The 24,991-nt window shown below is 39.6% G+C and overlaps 1 protein-coding gene and 1 non-coding gene across 11 annotated transcripts in view; both read left to right on the top strand.

Annotated features, from left to right (window-relative positions):
• The window catches only part of LOC102799062 (ELKS/Rab6-interacting/CAST family member 1-like), a 142,647-nt gene that overhangs the window by 96,796 nt on the left and 20,860 nt on the right, over window positions 1–24,991 (top strand). For 7 of the 10 annotated variants that reach the window (XM_087830697.1, XM_087830696.1, XM_087830695.1 and 4 more), the window contains 3 exons: window positions 6,131–6,278; window positions 15,287–15,394; window positions 23,656–23,841. In XM_087830697.1, the coding sequence (XP_087686823.1) occupies window positions 6,131–6,278; window positions 15,287–15,394; window positions 23,656–23,841 (442 nt within the window). Of the gene's footprint in view, window positions 1–6,130; window positions 6,279–15,286; window positions 15,395–15,657; window positions 15,736–23,655; window positions 23,842–24,991 lie in introns of those variants that run through there. The other 3 variants (XR_015716656.1, XR_015716655.1, XR_015716654.1) reach the window with 1 other exon arrangement.
• On the top strand, window positions 13,681–13,753 carry trnat-cgu (transfer RNA threonine (anticodon CGU)). The gene has a single exon. It is a non-coding gene; the product is annotated as a tRNA-Thr (tRNA).

The following is a 24,991-nucleotide window of genomic DNA, read 5'->3' as shown; positions in this document are numbered from 1 at the left end:
TCATCATCTCCAGTAAGAAATATTGATAAAGTGTGTAAGTGTATGTGTGTGTATACAATTCCTGATGGTGTAAAAGAAAAAACAACAAGAAAACAGAAGTAGAGCAAATGTAGGCTACCAGTCAGATTCAGGTTTATGGTATTCTATAAATGTGATATCTACTTTGTGCATCTCCTTACTGTTCATGCTGTCTTATAAATTTTCCTCAATGGAATACACGTTCCCCTGTGGACTCAATTTACCTTGCCCTCACTGACCTCAGTGAATTTCAGATATTCCTTCTGTGAGCAGAATGGACATTGCAATTATGAGGTTTTTTGTTTGTTTTTTTTAACAGCAGTTGCTATTTACTTCCTCCACTGACACCTGCAATTTCTTCCACAGAAAACATCTCATTCTTCTGCCTCTCTGTGGTCTGCGCTGTCATGTTTTTTCCCCCAAAGAAAACATAAAAACAGCTCCTACGTTATATTTGTCCGAGTACAAGTTCCAAGCTCTGTCATCATTTTGCACATTAGTAGATGAGCCCCAGAAGTTTCCATTGAAATCTGTGCTTTTTTTTGTTTCCAGTTACAGTCTCACCCTCATTTTTTTCTGCTTAGTAAATCTGGTCCCTTGTCTGGTGATAGGATGAAACGGGCAGGTGGACCAGTATGTGTGAATTTACAATGACAACTCAGTAAACTTATCATTGGAATAGTTTTTAGTGTTTTTCAGTGTTTCTCATGTCATGTGGAAAGGAAAGTAATCATGGGACTCTAACCAGACTTGTGAAAAATACACCTTTACTGCTAGGAATTTAAGAATCTAAGTAACAGCCAGGTGCTCCTAATCAAAGGCACTTCATTAATCAATTAACAGCAAATGCCAGCACCTCTATACAAGCATTCGTTTTGGCAATTTGCTGATCTGGAGCATTTAGGAGTGTATTAATACAATTGCAGGAGTGGACGTCCCAGCAAATTCACCCCAAGGTCAGACCGTCCAATGCTCAGACGAACTGCAGAAAAACCCCAAAAGCTACATCTCAGACTCTACTGGCCTCAGTTAGCATGTTAAATGTTGAAGTTCATAACTGTACAATTAAAGAAAAGAATGAACAAATATGCTTAGAAAGTTAAACCCTTCACTCTAAAAAGTTTACACACCAGATAACTTCCGGAACAATGTTCTTTGGACAGATGTGACCAAAGTGCAGATGATTGGCCATAATGCACAGCATCACATTTAGCAAATACCAAACACAGTGTATCAGCACAAACACTTGATACTAATTGTCAAGTGTGGTGGTGGACGGGTGATGATTTAGGCTTGTTTGGGCACCTTGCAGTCACTGAGTCAGCTATGAACTCCTCTGTATTCCAAAGTATCCTCAGTTGTGTCAAATGAGAGGCCAGCTGTCCAAAGCTTGGCCTGTTAAGGTGCTTCAGCAAGCTAATGAATTATGGGATGGAGCTTATTCCATCCAACTATAATCTTTCAGGAATCTAGCTGTGAGAATATTGTTAAGTTGTCTCATCAGCATGTTATATATGATGTTATTTCAATGGCAAATCTTTTTTGGTTCACCCACTGCACCATCACAGCAGTGATATTGAAATAAATAACAAGGAATGTGTTTTTCTGATACAGTGCTTTTGTTGGCTTAACAGACAGAGAAAAGAGCTCATCAACACAAAATAATATGACAGATACCGTGTGTATATATACACTACTGCCAACACAACGTCAAGTACTCACTGAAACGTTTAGTGTAAAATTACCGCAGGATTTAATCCAAAAGGTGTATTCCAAAATGGAAAACTTACAGTATGAAAGAACTAACCTCTTTAACAAGATATTATTCTTTGTTAGTAGACCTTCCTTCATCCTGTTGCTTCGGAAAGACTTGAAAGGGGAGTTACAGATCTAAGGCTGCACGTCCACTGGGACCCTTTCCTCCACAATGTGCTGGCTCCGTTGTCTTTGTTATTTTTAATGATAAGGACAGATTGCCAACAGTGGCAAGAGCATACTATGTTTTAAGTGCCCTTTCACAGTAGAATTATCCAAAGATTCGGCAAAAGAGTGCTGCACTCGAAACAGTTGTCTTTAACAATTACATAGCAATAGCAGTAGCCGCAACCATCAGTTGTCATAAGCATGTGCTTAGCTGGGAATGTCAAGCATAGAGAGTGTGTTTCTGTGTGTGTGTGTGTCAGACGGAGAAGAAGGGAGAGCCACAGAGAGGCCCAGAATGAGACAAGTGCATCTGGAATAAATATCATTTTATCACCAGGGGTTTATAAGCGCCTTGTGCTGGCAGGTAACCCTCAGATATGGTATAAAACTAGACGCACTGTTAGCTTTAACAAGAGTAATGTTCCATTAGCCTCTCTGCATACGTGTGAGTCAGAATCTGTGTACCGGTGTTTGTATAAAAGGAAAGGGGAAAGACTGTGAGACTGTTCCAGTGTCTCACAGTCTGGAATGAAAAAGTCCATGTGCTAATGTTTGTATAAAAAGTATTTAATTGATTGGCTCAAAGACGAAGAAAAAGACCATTCTTAGTAATAGCGAGGAAAAGTATTTCATAGAGTTAAAGACGCTTATTTTTTTTGATTGCATGATGCGTAGAGTGGTATAAAAACCTTAAACTCCTAGGACCTGGCGTCCACATATGTGGACATCACATTTTGGGTTGTCTAGACCAAAATACTAAATATTGCTTTACTTACGAGGACGTTATACTACCACTGTTCTATCGAAATTTAAAGCGAGTGTCCTCATATGTGAATCTAATTTTTCTCAGGAACAAAAATCAGGTTAAAAAAAACCCAAAAAACATAATTCTTTGTTTTTACATTCATCAAGTCCCAATCAGCCCAAATAGCAAAGAGAAATTAAAAATGCGTGCCATGAAAGAGTTCGGGTCTTAGGAGGATAAAGAAAAGCAATACGTTAATCTATAACTGGCATAAATGGGGCTAACTATCAATCTCATATAGTTCACTGATTGCTCTTTATTTTAAATTTCATATCATAATAAGAATTTTAGTTATTTCTAATATCAGCAGGTCTTCTCATGGCTCATAAGATAAAATGAAACACTAATACATGCAAATGACATTTTTACTTACTGAGTTATCAGTAAATATGCTGCAAATAATTAAGGCATCGAACATATCCAAATGATATTTGTCCCTAGTTTGTAGTGTTTGATCTTCACCTGTAGGTCGTTGATCTCCCTCCCTCCCTCACTCTATCACTAAAAAATAAAAAAAAATAAAAAAAATATTCGAATAACTCATTTTATTATTAAACACTGGGATACCTGACAGCACCTAATTTGGCCAGGAAATTAATCTACCGACCCATGTCCCAGCTTCCCCTGTCAGTTTAGATGCATGATAGGACATTTGTACACTGACAGTTTGGTCCATGAGGTTGACCGAAGAATCTGTGGGTCTTCACACAGTCTAAACATGTAATCTGTCTTCATTTAGACACCCTCATCACTGCATTCCTTGTTGCACCGCTGTATCTCTCTGTGTGTATGTGACAGGGGGAGAGGGAGGGTTAAATTGCGTGTTTAGTAAAGAGAAAAAGCGCTCAGAAATGGAATCTAAAAAATGCTAATAAATTATACCTCTGTCTGCATCAGTGTGGATTTGGCTCAAACATTATGAACACCTCTGCCAAATATGCCTTTACTTTTTCACTTGTTGCCAAAAAAGCTCTGAACTGCTAAACGATGGACTCTATAAGACCACTAAAGGTGCCCTGTGGAATCTGGAAAAAGCTGGAGCTGCCGTTTTCTAGCACATCCCCCAGAAAACCAATTACCAATTTCACTTCAAGTCTAATATGTCCAAACTCCTGACATTTTTTGCCTAATTCGTGAGTTGTTGATGCATTCTAGTTTCTTCTTTTTGAGTTTACTTATTTAAATGTCTTAAAACTGTATTTGCAAAAAGACACTTTTACAAAAAGAAAAGTGAAAAGTGAAAGTGTTCCACTTTTTTTTGTGCAAAGTTGCATTTTTTATGTGTTCATGTGCTTGTTTGATTGTGTGTGGCAAGTCTTTATATGAGCATTATGGGATTGTGGAAAAAACAGCAGCGATTTAGACTGAAAACAGATATAATTTTGAGAATTCTTAACGTTGGGTGTCCTTGAATGTGGTTCTGTCCAATCTGTGGCTGATGGGATGAATGGGATGTGGCTTGGTGCTTCTCGACCACATGGAATGCTATCTATCTGTCAACCAGATCATCCAGGCAGGAGGGAAAGATAGACGGAGTCAAAATGGCTGGAAATGGAGACAGGGACTAGAGAATGGTATGGAAACGGAGGGAGAGAGAGGCATATAGAGACTTGAAAATACATTTTTACATAATTGCCAATTGCAGATAATATCAAATATGTGCTCTTAGCCCTTCTTGGAATACTGTGGAGTTGGGAGTTTTGTGTTTACAACCAAGTTAGAAAATATGCACTTTCACGATTGTCCCTATTTTTCCCCTAGTTTTTCATCATTGTCATGTATCTTCTTATTATATAACTGTTTATGCAGGAAGAGCCAATCAAAAAGTGCAAAAAGTTAGATGAATAAAATAAAGACATATCAGATAAGAATCAATGGGAAGTAGACTCACTTGGCACTTTGTAAGGAACATATTGTTTGTTAGGCACCCTTTTACCTCCACAAGTGCCTAAAATCTTTGTGGCATAGATTCAGCAAAGTGCTGGAAACACTGATGCATCTATGAGAGTATGAATGTGTATGAATGTTAGATAGAAAGCAGTTATGTTGAAAAAGTCCTTCTATGAATTTGTAAATGAAGCAAGTTACGTAAATCGCTATACAGGAACCAGACCATTTACCATTTCCAGCATCACACAGTTCTTCCAGGATGTAAATCTCCTATTCCACCACATCTCAAAGGTGCTCTATTGGACTATGACTTGGTGGCTGTGTGGGTCATTTGAAAACTCATTGTCATTTTTAAGAAACCAGTTTGAGATTATATGAGCTTTGTGATGTAGTTCATTATCCTGATGGAAGATGGGTACACTGTGGCCATAAAGGGATAGACATGGTCAGCAACAACACTCAAGTAGGCTTGAGTGTTGTTGCAGTGCCTAAATGATGCATTCAGTGTGTGGTCCCCTGCTGCTGCAGCCCATCTGCTTTAAGCTTTGATGTGTTAATGCTCTTCAACATACCTTGATTGCAACAAGTGGTTATTTGAGTTCCTGATTGAAGCAGTCTGGCCATTCTCCTCTGGCATTTTTGTACAGAGAACCACTGCTCACTGAATATTTTATCTTTTTGTGAACATTTTTAAGTAAACCCTGTGCAGGAAAATCCCAGTAGGTAAGCAGTTTCTCATGTCAGCCCGTCTAGCACAAACAACCATACAAAGTCACTTCGATCACCTTCATTCCCCATTCTGATGGTTGGTTTGAACAGCAGGTCGTGTCGACCGTGTCTACATGCCTAAATGCACAGAGTTGCTGTCATATGATTGGTTGATTAGATATTTGCATTAATGAACATCTGGTATTTGGTGAGTCTAAGCAACAATACTGGAAAACTCTTGTTTGCATGCTCTGCATCATAGTCACCATCAGGAGTCTTCGTGTTTTTTCATAATATAGAGCTTAAGTGTGGTTAAGATGAGTGCGCTCTTCTGGTTGACACATCATGGGTTCGCCATAAAATTAAAGGGTTGCTTCACCTAAATTAGTCTACAACCATGCAGTTGGTTATAGTTGTACTGGTTCAGAGTTTAAGGTGATCTATTCCTGCAATTTCTACATTCAAACAGAAAAAGGTGGAAAAGACTGGGCTTTAATCTGTGTTGACACAAAGAGGCATCTTGTGTCCACTGCTAGATTAACCGCAGATAGTTTCAACTTTAAGTAATGTCATTGTAACTTTTCAGTGTCATTAACACCACAACTAGACCAGGAGCTGCACTACTCCTGAAACATTCTTAGTGAAAAATTATTTCATAATATTTTTTATGACAAGGAGCATTATTAAATGCTTTTAAGAATGTGTGTGAAGCAACAGTTTTCCTTTCTTTTGATGTAATTTTAATAAAAATGAATGCTTTACTAATCACGATCGGTCTCTGCGCAGGCAAGAGGCACTCCTGGCAGCGATAAGTGAGAAAGACGCCAATATCGCCTTGCTGGAACTCTCCTCGTCCAAGAAGAAGAAAACCCAGGAAGAGGTCGCAGCTCTGAAAAGGGAGAAGGATAGTCTGGTTCAACAGCTCAAACAGCAGGTAAGACTCAAACACTGACATCCAAGGAAAAACCAGGAAAGCTTTTTGAGAGGAATGCAGGTTCCAAATCTGGAAGAAAAAAAAAAGTAAATAAAAGCAGTGGGAACACAGGTGAGGTGACAGTGACAAGAGTAGTAAAGAAAAACAAGACTGGCAGAGAGAAACTGAGTCCAGATGTAACCGCAGCACTCCAACCACAAAGGGTAAATTTAGGATTAACCTACCACTCCTACTCTCACCACATGCACACACAGAGTTCTGAACTTCAGCAGAGTTCTGGTGGCAACATTTTCTTATGAACTGGTATTTATGTAAATGTTCTGTCCGCAGACACATGCACACTAACACACACAAAACCTTGCATGTCACCTTACTGCCACGGTTAGATGTTAATAAGTTCAAGCACACAAATGCTCACACCAATGTGTACACATTCCCTCAGGCCAAAAACAAGGATATAAACATGACCAAATGCCTCTGTGGTTCCACACAGAGGTCTATTCATACACACACACACTCCCACACACACACTCCATAACGCAGTTAAGGTTCTCGTGGGTCTTTTGAAATAACCAACTCCTTAGTGAATGAGCCTACTGGGAGTTTGGTGGATTTCTTCTTTACTGTTCTCTCCTCTGTATGTCTCATCATTTCTCTGGATGTGATATTACTTTTATTAACTTGCTTAACCAACGAAGTATACGATGAGGTGCTCTATACTTTTTAGTGGAGCTTAAGTTTAATGTCACAGTAGTAAATGTAGATATCTTTCAGTATTAAATTAATATACACCTTAACTTTTGTTTATGGTAAGCCATAAACCATAAGCCATCCTTCTACTAAGGAAGGTTGTGATAGACAGTGGGTAAGAAGCATATTTCTTATTCCACAAGGTCAGAAAACATATAAAGTCTCTTCAGGAAGTTCTGGATGTCCCCTCAGTTGGGTCTGCCTGTAAATCCTCCAAAGGTCGGTGCCCAGGAGGCACCCTAACCGGATCTCTGACGAGACAGCTGTGGCTTAGGGGTGTCTACTAATCCCCTGTGTCTATAAGATTCTTCATTTTGCCCTTGATACATTAATACATTAATTAAGAGTGTCAGAATATTAGATCAAAGTTCTGTAAAAAGCAATGTATGAATGAGTATATTTGGGTCGACAGACGGATTCGTGCTGCGGCTGCAGTGATACGGACGCTGTACTGGTCTATTGTGGTGAAGAGAGAGCTGAGTGTAAAACCGCAGCTCTCAATTTACTGGTCGATTTACGTCTCTACCCTGACCTATGGCCATGAGCTGTGGGTAGTGACCGAAAGAACGAGATCGCGGGTACAAGCGGCAGAAATGGGCTTCCTCCGAAGGGTGGCTGGCCTCTGCCTTAAAGATAGGGTGGAAGTTTGGCCATCCGGGAGGGGCTCAGAGTAGAGCCGCGGCTTATCTCTTTATTACCAGTCCAGTCCAACGCCTGTGCTCCTTCTAATGCCACAACAATCCACCTCATGTTCCACTTCCTGATTAAGATTCTTGATGTTTGAAAGCATTCGCTTGGGACAGTTATTCCCTCAAACCAAAGGGAGCCAGAGCACTCCAGCACTTCCTGGCAAAGAACCATGGCCTCAGACTTGGAGGTGCTGTCTTTCATTCAGGCTGTTTCACACTTAGATGCAAACCACTCCATTGCATGCTGAAGATTACGCGCCAGTGAAACCAACAGAACCACATCGTCTGCAAAAAGCAAGGATACTATTCTGAGGTTTCCATAATGGACACCCGACTCTCTCTGGCTAGGTCATGAGATACTGTCCATGAATATCACAAATAGGAGCAGAGACCACGGCCAACTAAGTATGGAGTCCAAATCGATAGAAAACATGCTTCACGTCGACAAAGGAACTTGCTAAAACACACAGCTAGTAGCAAATACAGATTTATGATGCTCAAGATGAGTCTACCTCTATCACAGCCAAAGCTTGATTTTTAGCAGCTAATAAAGCAGAGACTGTCAGGCTTAACTGTCAGGCTTGTAGCATCATTCACAAGCCCTTTCATAATTACAGTCAAACAGATGTTTTCTGTCAAGTACATTTGGGATTAGTTTTCACCAACTTTGCTGTCAGCTTTGTGGAAGAACTCAAATACTAAAGGTGTTACGTTTCATACATTATACATAATAACAAACCCAGGACTGATCTTAACAAAATTCAGCTGTTAAATTATACACGGAAGTGTGAAAAAACAGGAAAATTACTGTACAGGGAATCCCTTTCTAACTTTTTTCCTTCCCTCCACTTTTTGCACTGTTTTTCTACATTTTACTTTTTTTTTTTTAATTTGACCTTTGACCTTTGTTATCGGTTGCACTTTCCATTTTATGTTTTGCTCAATTACTGCCAATACATCCCAGACAAAAGAACTCTACAGAAATACCATCCAAGTTTTGTTTTTTTTTAAATTTGATAGTTGCACGAAATGTAACTTTCACTGGTGGAACTGTCTGTTAAACTCGCTTAGATCATATAAAAATGTATTATCTAAGCATACTCTGTGTGTAATCAGCAATCTCGTAAGCACAGTGCACACCAGACATGCAGATATGATAACGACACATGGTAAATCATAACTAAGCAGAAATCGTAGAGCTTTACATTCACTTTAAAATCCCATGGTTCAGATTAACTTGTCATAAGGACCACTAGAATACATGTGCTATCACAAGACTTTCGTGTTCAATGTTGCCAAAAGTTGACTTAATGTATGGAAGCTCCGAGGTTTCAAAAAGACAAGCATTGGCTATGCAAAAGAAAAGCAACATTTGCACGCCACAGTGTTTGAATAGATGTTTAAGAGTGCACGGTGTTAGAAAGTAGTGTCAAATGAAGTCAGAGTAACAGTCCTCACCCTCTCTCTTTTTTCCTTCCTCATCCCTCCATCTCGTCTCCGTCTCCGTGTTCTATTTGAAGTCATTTATGACACTTCAGGGTCTCGAAGGTGGTTACTGACAACACAGAGACTCAACTGTCTGCTGCTATGAGTGTGCGCATGCATGCAAGGGTGTGTAACGTTTTGCACAGCTCCAAGTCTCTCACTCTCTCTCTCGCTCCCATTCTCTCTGTAGAGCCATAATGTTCAGTCTCCAGTGATGGATCACAGCGGAGACTTCCTCAGTATTCCTGTGTGTACGCATGCATCTGTTTGCAATGTTATCAAGTAAGCTGAGGCTTATGTAGCATTTTCTTGTGTCACGGATTGACTTTTAGATGCTTATAAATTAACTGACAAGTGGACAGAGGCAGAGTGATAGCATAAAATTAAAACTGAGTCTAAGTTTTTTGATGACGAGTAAACTCTGGTTGTCGTAACGCCTCATGTGGCGGGCAGGTTTCAGTTAGCAAGCTAACTTTGGGTTAATACTCTGGGTTTGCAGTTTTATGAATGCGGTTCACTTATGCGTGTGTTAGAAAAGTTGTTTGAAAAAGTTTTTGAAGTTTGTTTTTTGACGACGACCAGTGAGTCACATGTCAGAGTTGGGGTGTTTTTTGATGGAGTGCTTAAATACTGTTTCCAGTCTGGTCTGAATTTGGGTTTCACACAGCACAGTAACCTATGCCGCAGAGCTGTCAGACCCCACTACAGAGCAGGTTAAATTCAGAGAATTACATTTCTCGTGCCATGGAGCTGTTTGTGGAGCAGAGTAGTAACAGGCATGTAGAATTGATCTTACCCTATCTAATATGAAATTTATTATAGATTGAAACTATTTCAGTTAATCCATTGCAACGTATTAATGCTGTGTACTAATGATATGGCGATTGTAAGCACATTTAATAAACCAGTGAATACAAGCAAAGAAGATTTGTATTTGTTGCGCTTATACTGCATACGTTAAAACGCACCTGTGTCCCTGAAAGCTTTTCCTGCATGTTAACCTTTGACCCCCAGCTGCAGGAGGCTGTAGATCAAGGTAACTTCAGCACTCTTCACTCTCCTGTGTATCCCACAGTCTCCTTCCTCTTTCCTCTAAAGCAGTTTTCACACATCTGCTGAAGCCCTAAACATTTCTCAACATACCTGCCGTAAGCGCATGTGACAACCCAAATATATGATACAACTGGATTGGTCTTGCCTGCCTATCACAAAATCCACCTGTGCCAATGTGAGAAATCCAATGCAATGGTAAATTTACAGCAAATCACTGGTATTCATGGATCCTGGACTGTGCAGTGTATTTCAAATATTAACAACTGATTTTTCCTGACACATATTATGTGTTAAATGCATAGAGTTTGGTTTCTCTGTGAACTCCATCTGTGCCACGCACTCAATTTCAAAAGCAAAGAAAAAATAATATTTGTAATATTTTATGAAATGGTACAATAGAAAGAAGAGGGTGGAGGTGAGGAATTAGCAGGATCTCTCCTTTAGCAGACACATGTTTAACAGTTACAGGTCAGGGATGTATGTGTGGCTATGGTCCTCGGTGGCTGTAGCTCAGGTGGCAGAGCAGGTCAGCCACTAATCAGAAGGTCAGTGGTTCGATCCCAGGCTGCCTCCTGGCTGCATGCCAAATATCCTTGGGCAAGATACTAACCCCATGTTTGCCTACTGGTGGTGGTCAGAGGGCCCGGTGGCGCCAGTGTCCGGCAGCCTCGCCTCTGTCAGTGCGCCCCAGGGCAGCTGTGGCTACAATGTAGCTTGCCATCACCAGTGTGTGAATGGGTGAATGACTGAATGTAGTGTGAAGCACTTTGGGGTCCTTAGGGACTAGAAAAGTGCTATACAAATGCAGGCCATTTACCATTTACCTCTATGGCTGTAATATGGACATTTTTAAGACTTTGGCTCTTCGTGTGATGATATTGTATTTCCAGCTGACCTGAAGGAGATCTGTCCGCATCCATAATGTGGTACATAAAGGGTCAAAACATATTTAAATAAATCTTTAATCTTTAAATCTTTACTAAAATATTTTTTACACAACAAATATTTGCATTCTTAGAACATATGTCCTGACATTCTAGATTTCCTATTTTTGTTTTGCTAATTAAATTATCTCCACTTTATTTGTGAACTAAAAACATCTTTAATACTATAACGCCCCTGTTCTTCTTTTCTGAATCACAGTTCATAGTGTTCATGCTCTGTTTTCCCACTAAACTCTTCATCACTTCTTGTTTGTAGTTATGATGACCTCCCGTGTTACTGGCAAGTGAAAAAATGTGGATCTAATCAAATTTATAACACCGCCGAGACTTACTGCAATGAAATAATCTCCACAGCGCTCAGCTCAAACACGATTCATTATCATTTGTATTTTTCCACTTATTAACAATTTTCTTTTCTTGATATAAAATGGGTTAAGAGTAATCTAATTTCTTATCATGATGAAATAGTTCTTGTCAAACCATGACTCAGCAACTTCTCATTGTTGATAATTGCACAGATATCTACAAAGGCGCTTCTATTGCCACCGGAGAGAAAGGCGAAACAATAATCTCATGTAATGTTCCCCAGAGCGTTATCGTAATGAAATAATTTTCTTCCAAGCGTGGCTCAGCAGCCCCCCCACCCCCTCACTTCACCTCGTTTTCATTTGTTTCTCATTCTTTCGATTGTTAGCGAGTCACAACCGAGCTGTATGAAGGATGTGTGGGGGAGAAGCGGAGGGGAGGGAAGAAGACGTAGAGAAGCTTGAGGGAGGAGGAGTGAAATAATGGTGTGATGATTAGATTAAGTGAGAAAGAGAGTTGGCACAAGAACAAATGAGCTGAAGTCAGCATTCCTGACAGTTAGCGAAAGAGGAGAAATGTAAAGAAAGGCCAAAGTGGAAAATGAGGACACTTCTTCAGCCATACTTTCTTCTTTGTCTTTCCACCTCACCGATTTGCATCAACTTCATTTTTAGGATTTTTTTTCCCTCTTGCATGTTGCTCTCTAGATTTTCCATCATTTAAAGACAGATTTTTACTAAAGACTAATAAAAATCTTTTTTTTTAGAATTTTGGCCATAGTCATTTTTAAAAGCTTTTAGTAATAAAATTACCACAATTGGACGAGACGGCAGAACACCGCACTTTTAGATTAATTAGAAAGCTGCTTCACATAGACATGAAGACTTGCTTATGAGTATCGATGTAAATAAGTACGGTACAAATGTAATAGGATGGGGCTGTTTGTACAATTAACCACCCTGTAACTCATACTATTTGTCATATTATTGCATTAATAATGTGCCAAAAGGCACAAATATGCTCAGGTGATCCACTTCATGCCTTAAATTGCGATTAAAAAAGAACAAAGACTTTTGCTTATCTTTAAAGACCAAATTCATTTTGTAGCAACCTGTAAACGTGTTTATTTCTGCAGCATTTAATATCAGTATTTAAGGTGCCAAAGTCAATTTATTGGGATTGACTTGCTTTTGGAGCCAGCCCCAAGTGGCTCTTCAAGCAATAAACAATAAACAAACAATAAATAAATAAACAAAATGAACTCGAAATAGTGGACTAGACAGGAAAACAAGAAGAGAGAAAGAGGACATGTTGCAAGCAGAAGGAAGGAAACAAACAGAAGCTGGAATTGGCCACAGATATAGATGGGAAGAAGACACTTAAAATCAGTGCAAAGTGAGCTTCGATAACTACAGAAAGGAGTGCGTTAGGTACTTGGGTAAAAAGACTTAATCTTCAAAAGTATTATGTATGACAGAGGTGAGGGATGAAGACAGGAAGAGTGGGAGGAACTGGGGATTATTTTGATACAGAAAGCTCTAGGATGAGGAGAAAGAGGACAGGACACAGATAAAGTGTTTTTACAGAAAGGTAGGACAGAAGATACTAAAGAGATCAGAAATCAGGCACCTTCTTGACACAGCTTATCCTCTTCTTAACTGTCTTTCCTCCTTTTTGTTTCTTGCTTTCCAGATCCCAGAGCCTTTTTTGCAAGTGTTGGAGCAAATGTTTTTAATGTATGTTTACTTACGATCTCTCAACCTTTATGAAATAAACTTTCCAGAGGCACATCTGTCTGTTCAGCTTTATGTCACGTGCTCCATACTCCACCTGGGGTTTTGGGTTATTATTATCTATTTTCATTTTTGAGGCAAACTCCTGGCACAAGTCATGTAGGCATATTTCTAGAAATTAACCGTAAGACTCCACACACGAGACCTCTTCCTCCATCTTTCAGTGTGACACAGTCCACTAAAGAGATGCTTACCTATGATGGACAACAAGCTCAGTTGGTAGGCTTCAGGGTGTTGCTGCTATGTCAAGCCCATGTTTGAGATAATTGCGCAGTTACAGCTGTGTTGAAAATGAAGAAGGTCTTTATTTAAACCTTATGGTTTAAATAAAGCATATTATGTATAAAAGGAATCTTCCTGCAATGTTGAGCAGTGCTTTATAGCCCAGCTAGCTCAGTCAGTAGGGCATGAGGCTCGTAATCTCAGGGTCGTGTGTTCAAGCCCCACGTTGGGCGTGTTTGCTTTTAGGTTGTGAATCGACAGCACTTTTGAACCTATCCAAGGTTTCATTCAGAAGAACATAGAAACAAACAAAGACACCGGCTTTATTAATCCCACACTGGGGAAATTCACACGTTACAGCAACACAAGGGTCAGCAAGAAAAAGTGAATTAGAGATAATAATTGGAATAAATAAAAGAGAAAAACAATAGTGTACAAATAAAAAAATACACAATTTTACATATGTACATAAAGTGAAGTGGGAGTGATATATGTATTAATATATATTTTGCAGGCAACTATCACGTGTGTGTGTGTATTGTACAGTCTGGACCAAGTCTTACTTGCTCTTTTAATTTCATTAAATTTGTGTTTCCCAAGCCAGTGTCTGGTGAATATGAACTTTCCATATGTTACAACAACAGCATAAAAAAAAACGGTTGCGGGGGAGGGCAGATACTAATAAAGGTGACTTTACAGCTCTGCGTGTGTTTATCTTCAAACTTGTGTGGTGTGGAGATAAACTGTCTGCTCTGCGAGTTTGCTTTATAGGTGTTTTTAAGTGCGGCATGGGCTCGTTTGTACAGTTCCAGATACTCAACAAGTGTAACACACTGTCAGACGCGTGATCGTTTTGCTCACATGCACACTCCTAAAAGTGCAGTCTTTCATTTAGCTTTCAAACAAATGCATATAAAAAATTTTTTTTTTTACTTTTTGTCAAACACACACATATATATATATATATATACATACACACACACACAAAACCTCAGTCTGTCCTGCTTAAGCTCCTGTTCCTTGCAGGGCTCAGTGTGAGGCTAAGGGGATTTAGAGTATACAAGACTTACAGATTTATACTGACTCCATCTCTTGCTTTTCATCTCTCACCCCTCACACTTTGCAGGCCTACTGTAAAACCTGAAGTATAACTATAACATGTGAAACAGATGGAGCAGCAAGACGAGGAGAGAGGACGAAAAGGGGGGGGGGGAATGTGACAGTAATCCGAGGAGCAAATAGATGGTTGCAGAGAAAAGACAGGAGAAATGAGAATGGAGGAAAGAAAGATACGGAGGAGGAGGAGATGAAAGTGTTTTGGAGGCCTTTGTATGTGTACAGTCTAATATTTGTCTACGTCTTTATGGATCTCCCCTCAAGTGGCAACTTAACAAGCCTGTTATTTTTCTGCACCAGTTAACAAGCTACACAACAGGTTGCATGATGGTTGCGTGTGTTTGCAGTCTGAAATGTGCAAGATGAACCAACCCAGTTTTTGAAACTCAAATACAAATGGACAGTTGGGAAGCCCTCTGTTACTGTTTTCCTCTTGCGCACAAAAACACACACATATGCACACTTTTTCAGGCAAAGCTCATGGCACTCACTCAAAAATCTACTCCTCAACAAATTAACTTCACGCACACACGTACACACACTGGTTTATGCTCCGTCTAAAACACGAATGTCATAATGATGATCGTGCTAAATTCCACCTAAAAACAAAAACGTGTTTCTAATGAGATATATTTTTTTTGTCTCTGCAGACGCAGAACAGGATGAAGCTGATGGCCGACAACTATGAGGATGATCATTTGAAGGTTTCATCCCCAAACTCAGAGCAGCCCAACAATCACAAACCCTCCCCAGACCAGGTAAGATAACTGCGCCGGATGGTGTGCATTGGCCAAACCAGTGAAATCTTTATTTTCTTTAATAATATTTGAATGAAAGACTTTCCAGCAAGTCATATTGCCATTTTGGGCTATTGGATGTTAGCTTATTTCTCTTCAAATTTACTAATTAAAGTTAACCATTTTTAGCACTATTACTTGTTCTGCACGCAAGTTTACCTTTTTTGCTAAACTAACTTCCTGTTTCTGAACTCACGCTGCGGCTGGACTGAACTAACCGATAGGACGATGAGGAGGGCATTTGGGCCTAGCCAATCACATGCCTTCTTCCTCACCCTCAGTCCATCATTGTGTACAGAAGGGTGAGCGTCTTCTCTGTCTGGATTTGATCATGGCCATTGTGTCATTCGTCTTCCTTTTCTTTAGTTTCATCCGTGACTTTGTGATCTCATTCTGGCATCATTGTCTGTCATTTCACTTTATTTGTGGCCTCATATCGTTTTTTATTTATTCAGTTTTCCTCCATTCTTTCTAACATTGAAATCCAATCTTGAAATGCATCTTTTATTCTGTGATTCATCTTTCCTTTCCCTTTCCCTTCAGCCATCAAATCTTGAATTGTGCTTCATTTGTTCAATTTCTCATCCTTAAATATAATTTCATCCTCTCATGATAAGGATTTCTTCCAGTTGGCATTCTCTGAACTCTTTTTTATGATTTATTTTTTTCCCTGTGCATTTTTATACCCATGATTTCATTATTTCAACCTTCATTAATCTTTTGGATGATTCCCTTGTTCCTCAAGTCTACTTGGGTCTTGCCTTTGGTTTGATATTGTAAGCTTCATGTGTCAATCATATGCCAACTGAGACCATATTCTTATTCAAATCAACTGAAATGTGTGATGTAGTGTTGGAAATATGCACCTTTGCTAAACTACTATGTAAAAAGTATATTTCTTCTGTCAGAAATGATGAAAAGAAGGTTTTTCCTTTGACCTTGCTCCTGTGTTGTTTTTTTAATCATACAATGGGGGCTTTCCAGTATTTCAAAAGCCCAAAGGTCATTAACTGTAGATGCTTAACAAGATTCAACTCAAGAAAGAACAAAAGACACCCAACCACAATACATCTAATGTAGAGCAGTCTTTCTTAAGAAAAAAGAAAGAAACCTGAGCATTGAGTAGTGCAAGTGTTCAGGTTTCAACGCCAAACTGGCAAAGTCACTTGTTCCCATTAAACTCTTGAAACAAGTGAATTGGAAATATTTACACATTTTAAGCAATTAATGGTTAAAAGGCTCTTCTAAGTTTAGTGGTTATTAAAAGGCATCCAAACGGTTGGATCTACTAAGACCACAGTGCAGAGACGGCACCACATATGAGCTGCACATGCTGCTTTTAGTGCAGCTCAGCTGCTCCAGATGGATTTCCCATTGGGATGCTAAAAGCCCAAAGGTTCACCATTGGATCTAAGTTTGACCCTGGTTATTAATTAGAGGTAGCACCTCCCTGTTGAGAGAGTCAGCACACACACAGCTTATACTCTATCTCCTTTTCTTTCTGTTTCCACCTTTCTGTATTTACATAGCCACATGAAAACACACTCTCTTGGTGTGTAAGATTGGTAATTTGCCATAGCACATTTCATCCGCACAGTGAGTGATTGTGTGTATTCTGTGAGGGGATTTTGTGCTGCAGCTGGACAATGAAATGCTTCAGAGACAACTGCTGCTGCACAGAAACACAGGGGAGCACTCTTAAGACACATCAGGCATTGTCAAGACCACTTCATGGTATTTTGCTTTTTCAAATAGCTTTCAGATTTATTAGATGCATAACTACACAAAAAATAGTAGAAAATGTACATTTTATAAATTAGCAAGTGTCTTTTTCAGAGTTTCTTAATGTGTTTTAAAATCTGTCACCATTTCGATGGAAGTGAAAGTGATATTACATTTACATTACTTATTCCTGAGATGGTTTTTTTGTAAAGTGGATTAAATCAGCGGTCGCCAACCTTTTTTGCGGTTTGTGCCTGACAATATTTTCGCGGACCAGCCTTTAAGGTGTCGCGGATAAATACAACAAAATAAAACTAGTACCGGTACCGAAAAAAGAAGATTTATTCATAACACACGTGAAAAGACCAAGGAAAACCGAGTTAACAAAAAAAAACGATAACAAAATAACGCTAAAAACCGATAAAAACCCTGAAAACCATACATTTCACACCCGAGTCTCACTCTCGCGGCCCGGTACCAAATGACTCCGGTCCGTGGCCCGGGGGGTTGGGGACCGCTGGATTAAACAGTTTGACAATACAGTCTAAACATGTAATTGGTTCCGCTTGTTTGGCTGTTGGTTAGCAATCTAGCATCCACAGTTTTAAAGACATCATGTTCAGATTTAGTGTGATGGTAGATACCATAACAGCCCGAGATGATTTCATTTTGGTGAAACTCGGGTTATGGTCACGCTCTTCGGGGAGAGTTGTGCTCTGTGAGTGCTCTTGTTTCCCTTATCAATTAAGCCACCAATATTTTAATGAAGCTTGTGAAACAAAACAGTTTTTCACACGTCTTGCCATTTTTTTCCCCATCTCACAAACCCAAAACCCTCAAATTAATCCAGTTACAACAGCGGTCCCCAACCGCTGGGCCACGGACTGGGTCGCGGCCCAGTCAGTGAGTTGTTTGGTACCGGGCCACGAGAGTTGAGGTTCGGGTGTGAAATTTATGGTTTTCAGTGTTTTTATTGTTTTTAGCATTAACTTGGTTTCCCTGGGTCTTTTCCCATGTGTTATGAATAAATCGTATTTTTTTCTGGTACCGGTACTGGTTTTATTTTGTTGTATTTATCCACAACACCTTAAAGGCCGGTCCGTGAAAATATTGTTGGAAATAAACAATCCGTAGTGCAAAAAAGGTTGGGGACTGCTAAGTTACAATGAAGAACATAGTCATAATGTATACTAGATGGGCTCATGCTCGAAGTGACTCATCTACCACACCCCATATAATCCATTTTCTTAACAACTTATCTGATTTCGGGTCATAAGCGGTCTAACCCAGAACCTTAATGTGAGGCAAACACTAATTCCGTGCAGCCTGTTGTATAGTGTTTGCATATTCTCCCCTGTCTGCATGGGTTCTGTCTGGGTACTCTGGCTTCCCCCTACAGTCCAAAGACATGTAGGAGTGAATGGTTGTCGGTCTGTCTGTCTTAGCTCTGCAACAAACTGACGAGCAGTTTTACAACCGGATGATACATTTGCATGGCAGTTTAAGAGATCATCTACTAGCCAAGACTTCATCGGTTGGGTCACTGAGATAGCACTTACAGAGCAGTGAAAGCCTACACCCACTACTGATGCTGATCCTGGACAAATATGTGCATTTTTGCTGGTGTGTATTTGTCTCAGAGGGTTCTGTGGAGGAAGAAAAGTCTTGATTTCACCATATAATGTGGCCATAGAGGGGTTTTTTTAATGCATCCCATCAGTGAGGCTAGCTGAATGTCTCTCTATGGAGTTCTTTCATAGAACAGTAAGAATCTGGTAGGCAGGCAGGGGAGTCTAATAAAGAAGCACAAACACACACACACTGACTCACAGTGCTGTATAAAGTTATTTTTCCTTTGGGATTGTTTCATACTACAGTAAGATACTGAGAAGCACTGCGGACCCATTAACCACACACACACACACTGCATATGTTGGCTATTGGAGGCTGTGTAATACAAGAAAAACATGTAGACACATATTTGCCGTATACCTTAATGAAAGTCTTGCGAATACTTTCAGTGGTCTGTGTTTCTGTTCGTATTTTATCCCATAATTCCTCCGCCATTTCTCTTATAATAGAACTTAAAGAAAAGGAAACAACTCGTGTTATTTCTCTCCTAATGTCTTCCTCATATCGCCGTCATTCCTTCCATTCTTCGTGTCTGTTTCTCATTCGTCTTGTATTTGATCCGCAGAGCTCCACTGCAGGTCTGGAAAGTGTGGACAGTGATTTATTTTTAAGCTTTCTGACAGAATAGTATGAATTACAAAGTGTGAGAGGACAGCTGTTACACATATGTTAAGTATGTTTGTAGAGCAGTAACGCCAAATTTGGAGAATTTTCTTCAGATATTGCCATATTACACATTAGTCTGGGAGAGATAACGGCCTCACTGCACATCTGCCATCAGCAAATATAACTCAGAGCCAAAGAAAGAGGGCTTGAAATGCCGAATGTGTAGAATCTCTTCAGCCTTTTAACTCCAAATGTTGTCGTTCCTTCTCTTTCCTTCTCGGTCTACCTCTCTTTCTCCTCCAGAGGGAAATGTTCAGTAATGTATTTTGTAATGGACTGTAACCTACTGGCAGGTCCTCCCTGGAAAATACTGTAACTGGAGCCATTTACAAAGCTGATAACCACCATGAATGAGTGTGTGTATGTATGTTTTTCTGTGTCGTAACCTATTTGTGTCTGCGTGTGTATGAGTGTGTTGCGCTGACTTGTGCTACCACACATTTAAAAGTGTATATTTTATGTGTTTGTGTGTGTTAGGGTTAGGTTTAGCTGCTGGTGAGTATTGGCGATTCACTGGAAAAACACAAAATTGCTGAGACTTTTTCTGTCAGTTGTTTGTGCAGCAAATCAGGGAAGACTCAAAATCACAAGTGACAGCTCCTCTGATGTACTGTCACTTTTCATTGTTGCGTCAATGCCACTAAAGAATGGAGTACAATTTTTTTTCACAAAATCCCACCATCCAATCTACTTTTGATGAACTTAACCTCGAAAGGATTCTCAAATGCCAGAGCAATTAAATTATGTTTTTGTCAGTGTTTAAGTGACAACCAAATAAGTATTTTATAGTTAGAAAACATGCTAAAAGTGACTAGGACAAGTAGGCAACAGGTAAGCAGCTTAAAGCTGTACTCCAATGCTGACGCAAAGAGGCTCGGTAGCTCAAGCTGGAAAACATGGAGATTTTATTCCTAATATTCTTACTTTTTTTCAAAGTTTGTATTCTCTGTACATTTATTGTACTCTGCTACAACCCAGAATGTGCATTTGGCTCAAACTTACAATTTAGACCCAATAGCTGGGTCAGATCAAGGGCACATTCTCACCATAAACAAAGTACTCTGGAGTTCATTTGGAACCAGGCCTCCTCCAAAGGGTCTTGGTGCAGTTGATTTGGTTTGTGCCCAAGTGCGATTATCATGTTTATATCAGCACAGATGAATTGCACCAAGAGGGAAAACAAACCAGAGTTAACGGACTAAACAGGGCAGGGGTTAAAGCAACCTTGGAGGTGAACAACAAAAGGCGGGAAAGGAAACAGATGATCAATTCTACAATCAAAACCAAGATAATCTTAACTCAGACAATAATGTTGACTACTACTGGGAGATATAACCAAATGGACAATGTAGCAGATGTACTGCCTGGTACAAGATGAAGCTTTAAGTGGGTGGGGGTATAGCAGTTTGAGTATACTGAAGTGTACATTGCTGTAACACCAGGGTGATGGACAACTTTTCAGCAATAAAAAATGGAACAAGACACAGAGACATGGAGCACAAGTAAAGTCTAGACTTGACTAAGCCTTCATGTTGCAGAGAAAATACAGGTTTTCCTTACAGCTTACTGCCTGGGGAATCAACAAACAGTAAAGCAACGGCAAAAGAAAATGAAGAAACCAGAACAAGATTACACTGCAATGACACTCGCTGTACCATTACAATTAAGGCCTCAGTAGAGTTGTGCATTCCTGCTGCTGCTGCCAACGTGTTTCAAAAGGCACAACTTTTATTTTAAAGATGAATGGTCTCTGCATTCAGTTTGTGTCACACATTTTCAACTTTCATTATCGCTCAACAACTAGTTGGGGAGCGTTTGGAGATAGGTGGGCATCGTCCATGAAAACTAAGGTCGACTTCAACAATTCACAAGTGACCCAAGCAGGCACAAGGAGGTTTTTGGCGTAGCACCATGTACCTCTTTGTGACCAGTTTCACCCTAGCCAGTGATGGCTGACACCGTGTTGCCAGTTCTTTTAAGGACTTTGAGTATCTGGGATAGACACACACACATAGACAAGCAGAGAAAAAAATAATAATATTAATATGCAAAATAAAAATTAAGTGACACAAGATTAAATTGAGAAAAATATTAAAAAATGTAAATGAAGTGTTTGGCAACACAAAAACAATTATTATTTTTCCTGCTATATTTATCTGATGATGTCATATCATCATTCATTTATTGATATTCACCGACTTCACCAAATAACATTCTGTGTAAAATGAATGTATATAATAAAAGCCCAAACCTGAGGCAAATTCACATCGATATTTGTAGTTCTTGTGTGTAAAAAGTGAAGACGTGACGAGGTTAAAAAGTGGAGGAAGAGTTTAGAGAGAGAGAGAGAGAGAGAAAGATGTTACTGCGCTGAGGATCCTGTCAATGGAACACATGGGTTGTGTTTGTGTGTGGGTATGCTGAGTGACGATGAGCACAGCTCGCAGAGTGTGGACAGACGCTGCTGGGATTAAATATACTTTACCCACACACACACTAACAGCCCTCTTAAAATGCTTCCTCTGCACTTAAATCCTAGTATTCCCCAAGGAGAACAGTGTGTGTCAGCATGCCTTATCTCTGTGTGTGTGCGCGTGTGTGTGTGTGCCCTGGGAGGTCTCATGTCATGCGCTCAGAATGCATGTATCTGTTTTGCTCATCTGCACTTATATAGTCAGACGTTCAACAAGAAATGATGCTTTTTAAAGAGAATCGGCTTTCTACTTCTGAGTTCATAATAGCCATTACCTGTGGATTGGTGGGGATTAATATGTTCTTCCAGTATTATGTTTACTCGTGAGCATGACAGTCTACCAACAAAATATGTTTATATATATATATATGTTCACCTCTTTCCTCTGTCTATTTTTCCATTAATTAATTCGTCTTTTATTAATCTAAATGTCTGAATTAGCCAAAACAATTACTTTATACCGAGGTAAACTTTGCCCTAAACATACAGTCTGTGGTGTCTGAAATCACTTGATATTGCTTTGCATTGCCTTATTTTTTTGCCATATTTTCTTGTTTGCAATTTATTTGAACTCCTACTACTTCCAAGCACTTTGCAACTTGTGTGCCTTTGAGTTTTGGTATATATTTCTCCTGTTTGCTATTCATTCCTCCTGTCTACTATTTATATTTTATTCCGGCACAGTTGTACATTTACAGTGACAATAAAGGGCTATTCTAGTCTATTCTATGAAATCTGTTTGTTTTTTGACCCTGTAAAAAATTTTTTCCAGTGTTAAAATTACAGTTTTGTGAAAAAACAGCTACAAAAAATAAAAACAACTGATTTGTAGGGAAGTGATTTGAGAAGAGGTGTGCTATAAATCAAGTTCAACATAGCCAGGCGTTTTTGTGTTTTTGTGCCAGGCTCAAAAAAAACCTTAAAAGTCTTGTCAGAAAAGAGCAGCTCTCTTTTTTTACCTGGCTAAATCACCATGGTAACTATGATGAACATGTTTTAAGCGTATTATAGATTCTCTGCTGGGGGATTGTGTCTTATATGTGCAAATTGTTAAGCTGTACTTTACTAGAAACTGCTGAAAGAAGCGCCGCATCATCAGGGGAATGTGTGTGCATTAACTTTTTGAAAGCAGTCTCAATTACACATCCATCAGTGTCTCATCGGGCAAGCTGTAAGAAGACTTTTACCAAGCTAACAAATACTGAAACTATGCATATATCACTGATATTTTTATTTGATTTGATTACTTTTTTCAATTCATGAAATTATTTCAGTTAATTGGATTTTCTTTATGTTTAGTTTTTAGTTTTGTTTCCATAAACTACAATAACCTCGGTGCTCACAGTGGATCAGCTGCTGTAGGTGCAGTGTTTGTGGAAACTGAGCACATTGTTTTTCTTTAAATGAACTACTTTAAATGGTTTTCTCGGCTGAAAACTGCCCATGAGGGTCTTCTTTCAGTCTCAGCCACAGCTGTGACAGTATGCAATTAAAAACAGTGCACCGATCCTCATTATTAGAAGCGCTTTCTCTGGCTTTCTCTCAGTGTGCCTCTGCTTCATTTTCTTTGTCTTACTCATCTTACATTTGCCCATCACTGCATGTCCATCTGGTCTAGTATTCTTGCAAAATTGTTATTATGGGGAATTTTGTTTTGTTCATGTTTTTTGTTTTGCTATTTTTCATACAGTAAACAAAAAAATAATAATTTTCTGTTTTCCTCCTTCAGATTCTTTCTCCTCTCCTGGATCTTAATCAGAATCGCAGTAAGCTGAAGCTGTACATCAGTCACCTGACCTCACTGTGTCAGGAGCGAGACCCAATCATATTGCAAGATTTTGCCCCGCCCCCCGCCTATCACCGCTCTGACTCCGCCTCCTGGCATACGCAGCTGCACAGCATGACGCAGGAACAGGTGAGGACTCCTGGGTGTGTTCTGAGTGAGAGATGAGAGGAAGGAAAAAATGAAATGCAACGACATCAGTCATTCCTGCGGTTCAAAAAAAGTGTTTGTGTGCGTAAGAAAAAGGGGGAAAAAGAGCGAGAGCGTGTTCTATTTTTGAGAAGCGTGGAGGGAAAAAAAGCGATAATATTTAGTCGCTCCTCATTTATCAATTCTTTAAAACTCTCCACTGTGTGTGTTTGTGTGCTTGCCTTTACATGCTGTATGTGTTGACATGCACGAGGTTGCATGCTTGTTCTTGCTGTGAGTGTGCAGGTGTGTGTGTGTGTGTGTGTTTGCATGTAGGAGTAGGGGCACACACTTGGGCTTGCCTGGCAGGTTTTTGGCACTGCTTTTGACATTATTGAAAAGATTTACTCCAGCAGGTCACCTGACGACAAGCGCCTGGCTGCGGAACAAAAACCGTTTCAGACATTTTATTTTACTGGGAGTAAACTCTGTTTCAAGCTTTTGGCAGCAGGGAAAGGGTTGGTTCATATACAGTGCAGAGTAAGGAGGGTAGAGAAGTATATTTATTTCACTGTCAAAAGAGCTGTCATCTTTGAGAGGGAGGAGAGCAACGGGAAGGGAATCAAGGATAACGAAAGAAAAGGTGAAGCTTCGAGAAAGTTACAGAAACACTGGCCAACCTTGCTTGCTTAGATGTTGCTGCATTATCATGGCAACCAGCTGTGTTTTCAGATATTCAATATAAACAGTATATTATTAAATTTAAAAAATTGTGGCCCTCTGCGGCTTCCCCTGTCTCCCTCTCTGTCTTTTTCTCCATATTGAAAACGTATCAGGCAATGCATGGTCGCTACATGTGGTATGCATTGAAGAACGTAACTTTAGACACACTCGCAGTGCTACGTGACAGAGTGTGTGGTTGGGGTACAGCGGGACTAGTTTTCTACAGTCTGTATGAAAGCCCTTTTTGTGTCTTAATGCAAGGAAATGTCTCCGTTAAGCACAAAGTGTTTCAAAAACACTGCTGCGTGGTGTCGATTTAAATAAACTTTCGATATGTAAAATTAACTTCTCATTTAATCACAGGTACATTAAATGAACAAAGAAATGGTCTGGAGGCCTTTCGTGGACATTTTTCACCATCAGCCTGCTT

The sequence above is a fragment of the Neolamprologus brichardi genome, chromosome 17 (genome assembly GCF_056152115.1).
Source record: "Neolamprologus brichardi isolate AB-2024 chromosome 17, ASM5615211v1, whole genome shotgun sequence".
Lineage (NCBI taxonomy): Eukaryota > Metazoa > Chordata > Actinopteri > Cichliformes > Cichlidae > Neolamprologus > Neolamprologus brichardi.
The sequence above is the reverse complement of the archived record's forward strand: the minus strand, read 5'-3'. Positions and strand labels throughout refer to the sequence as shown.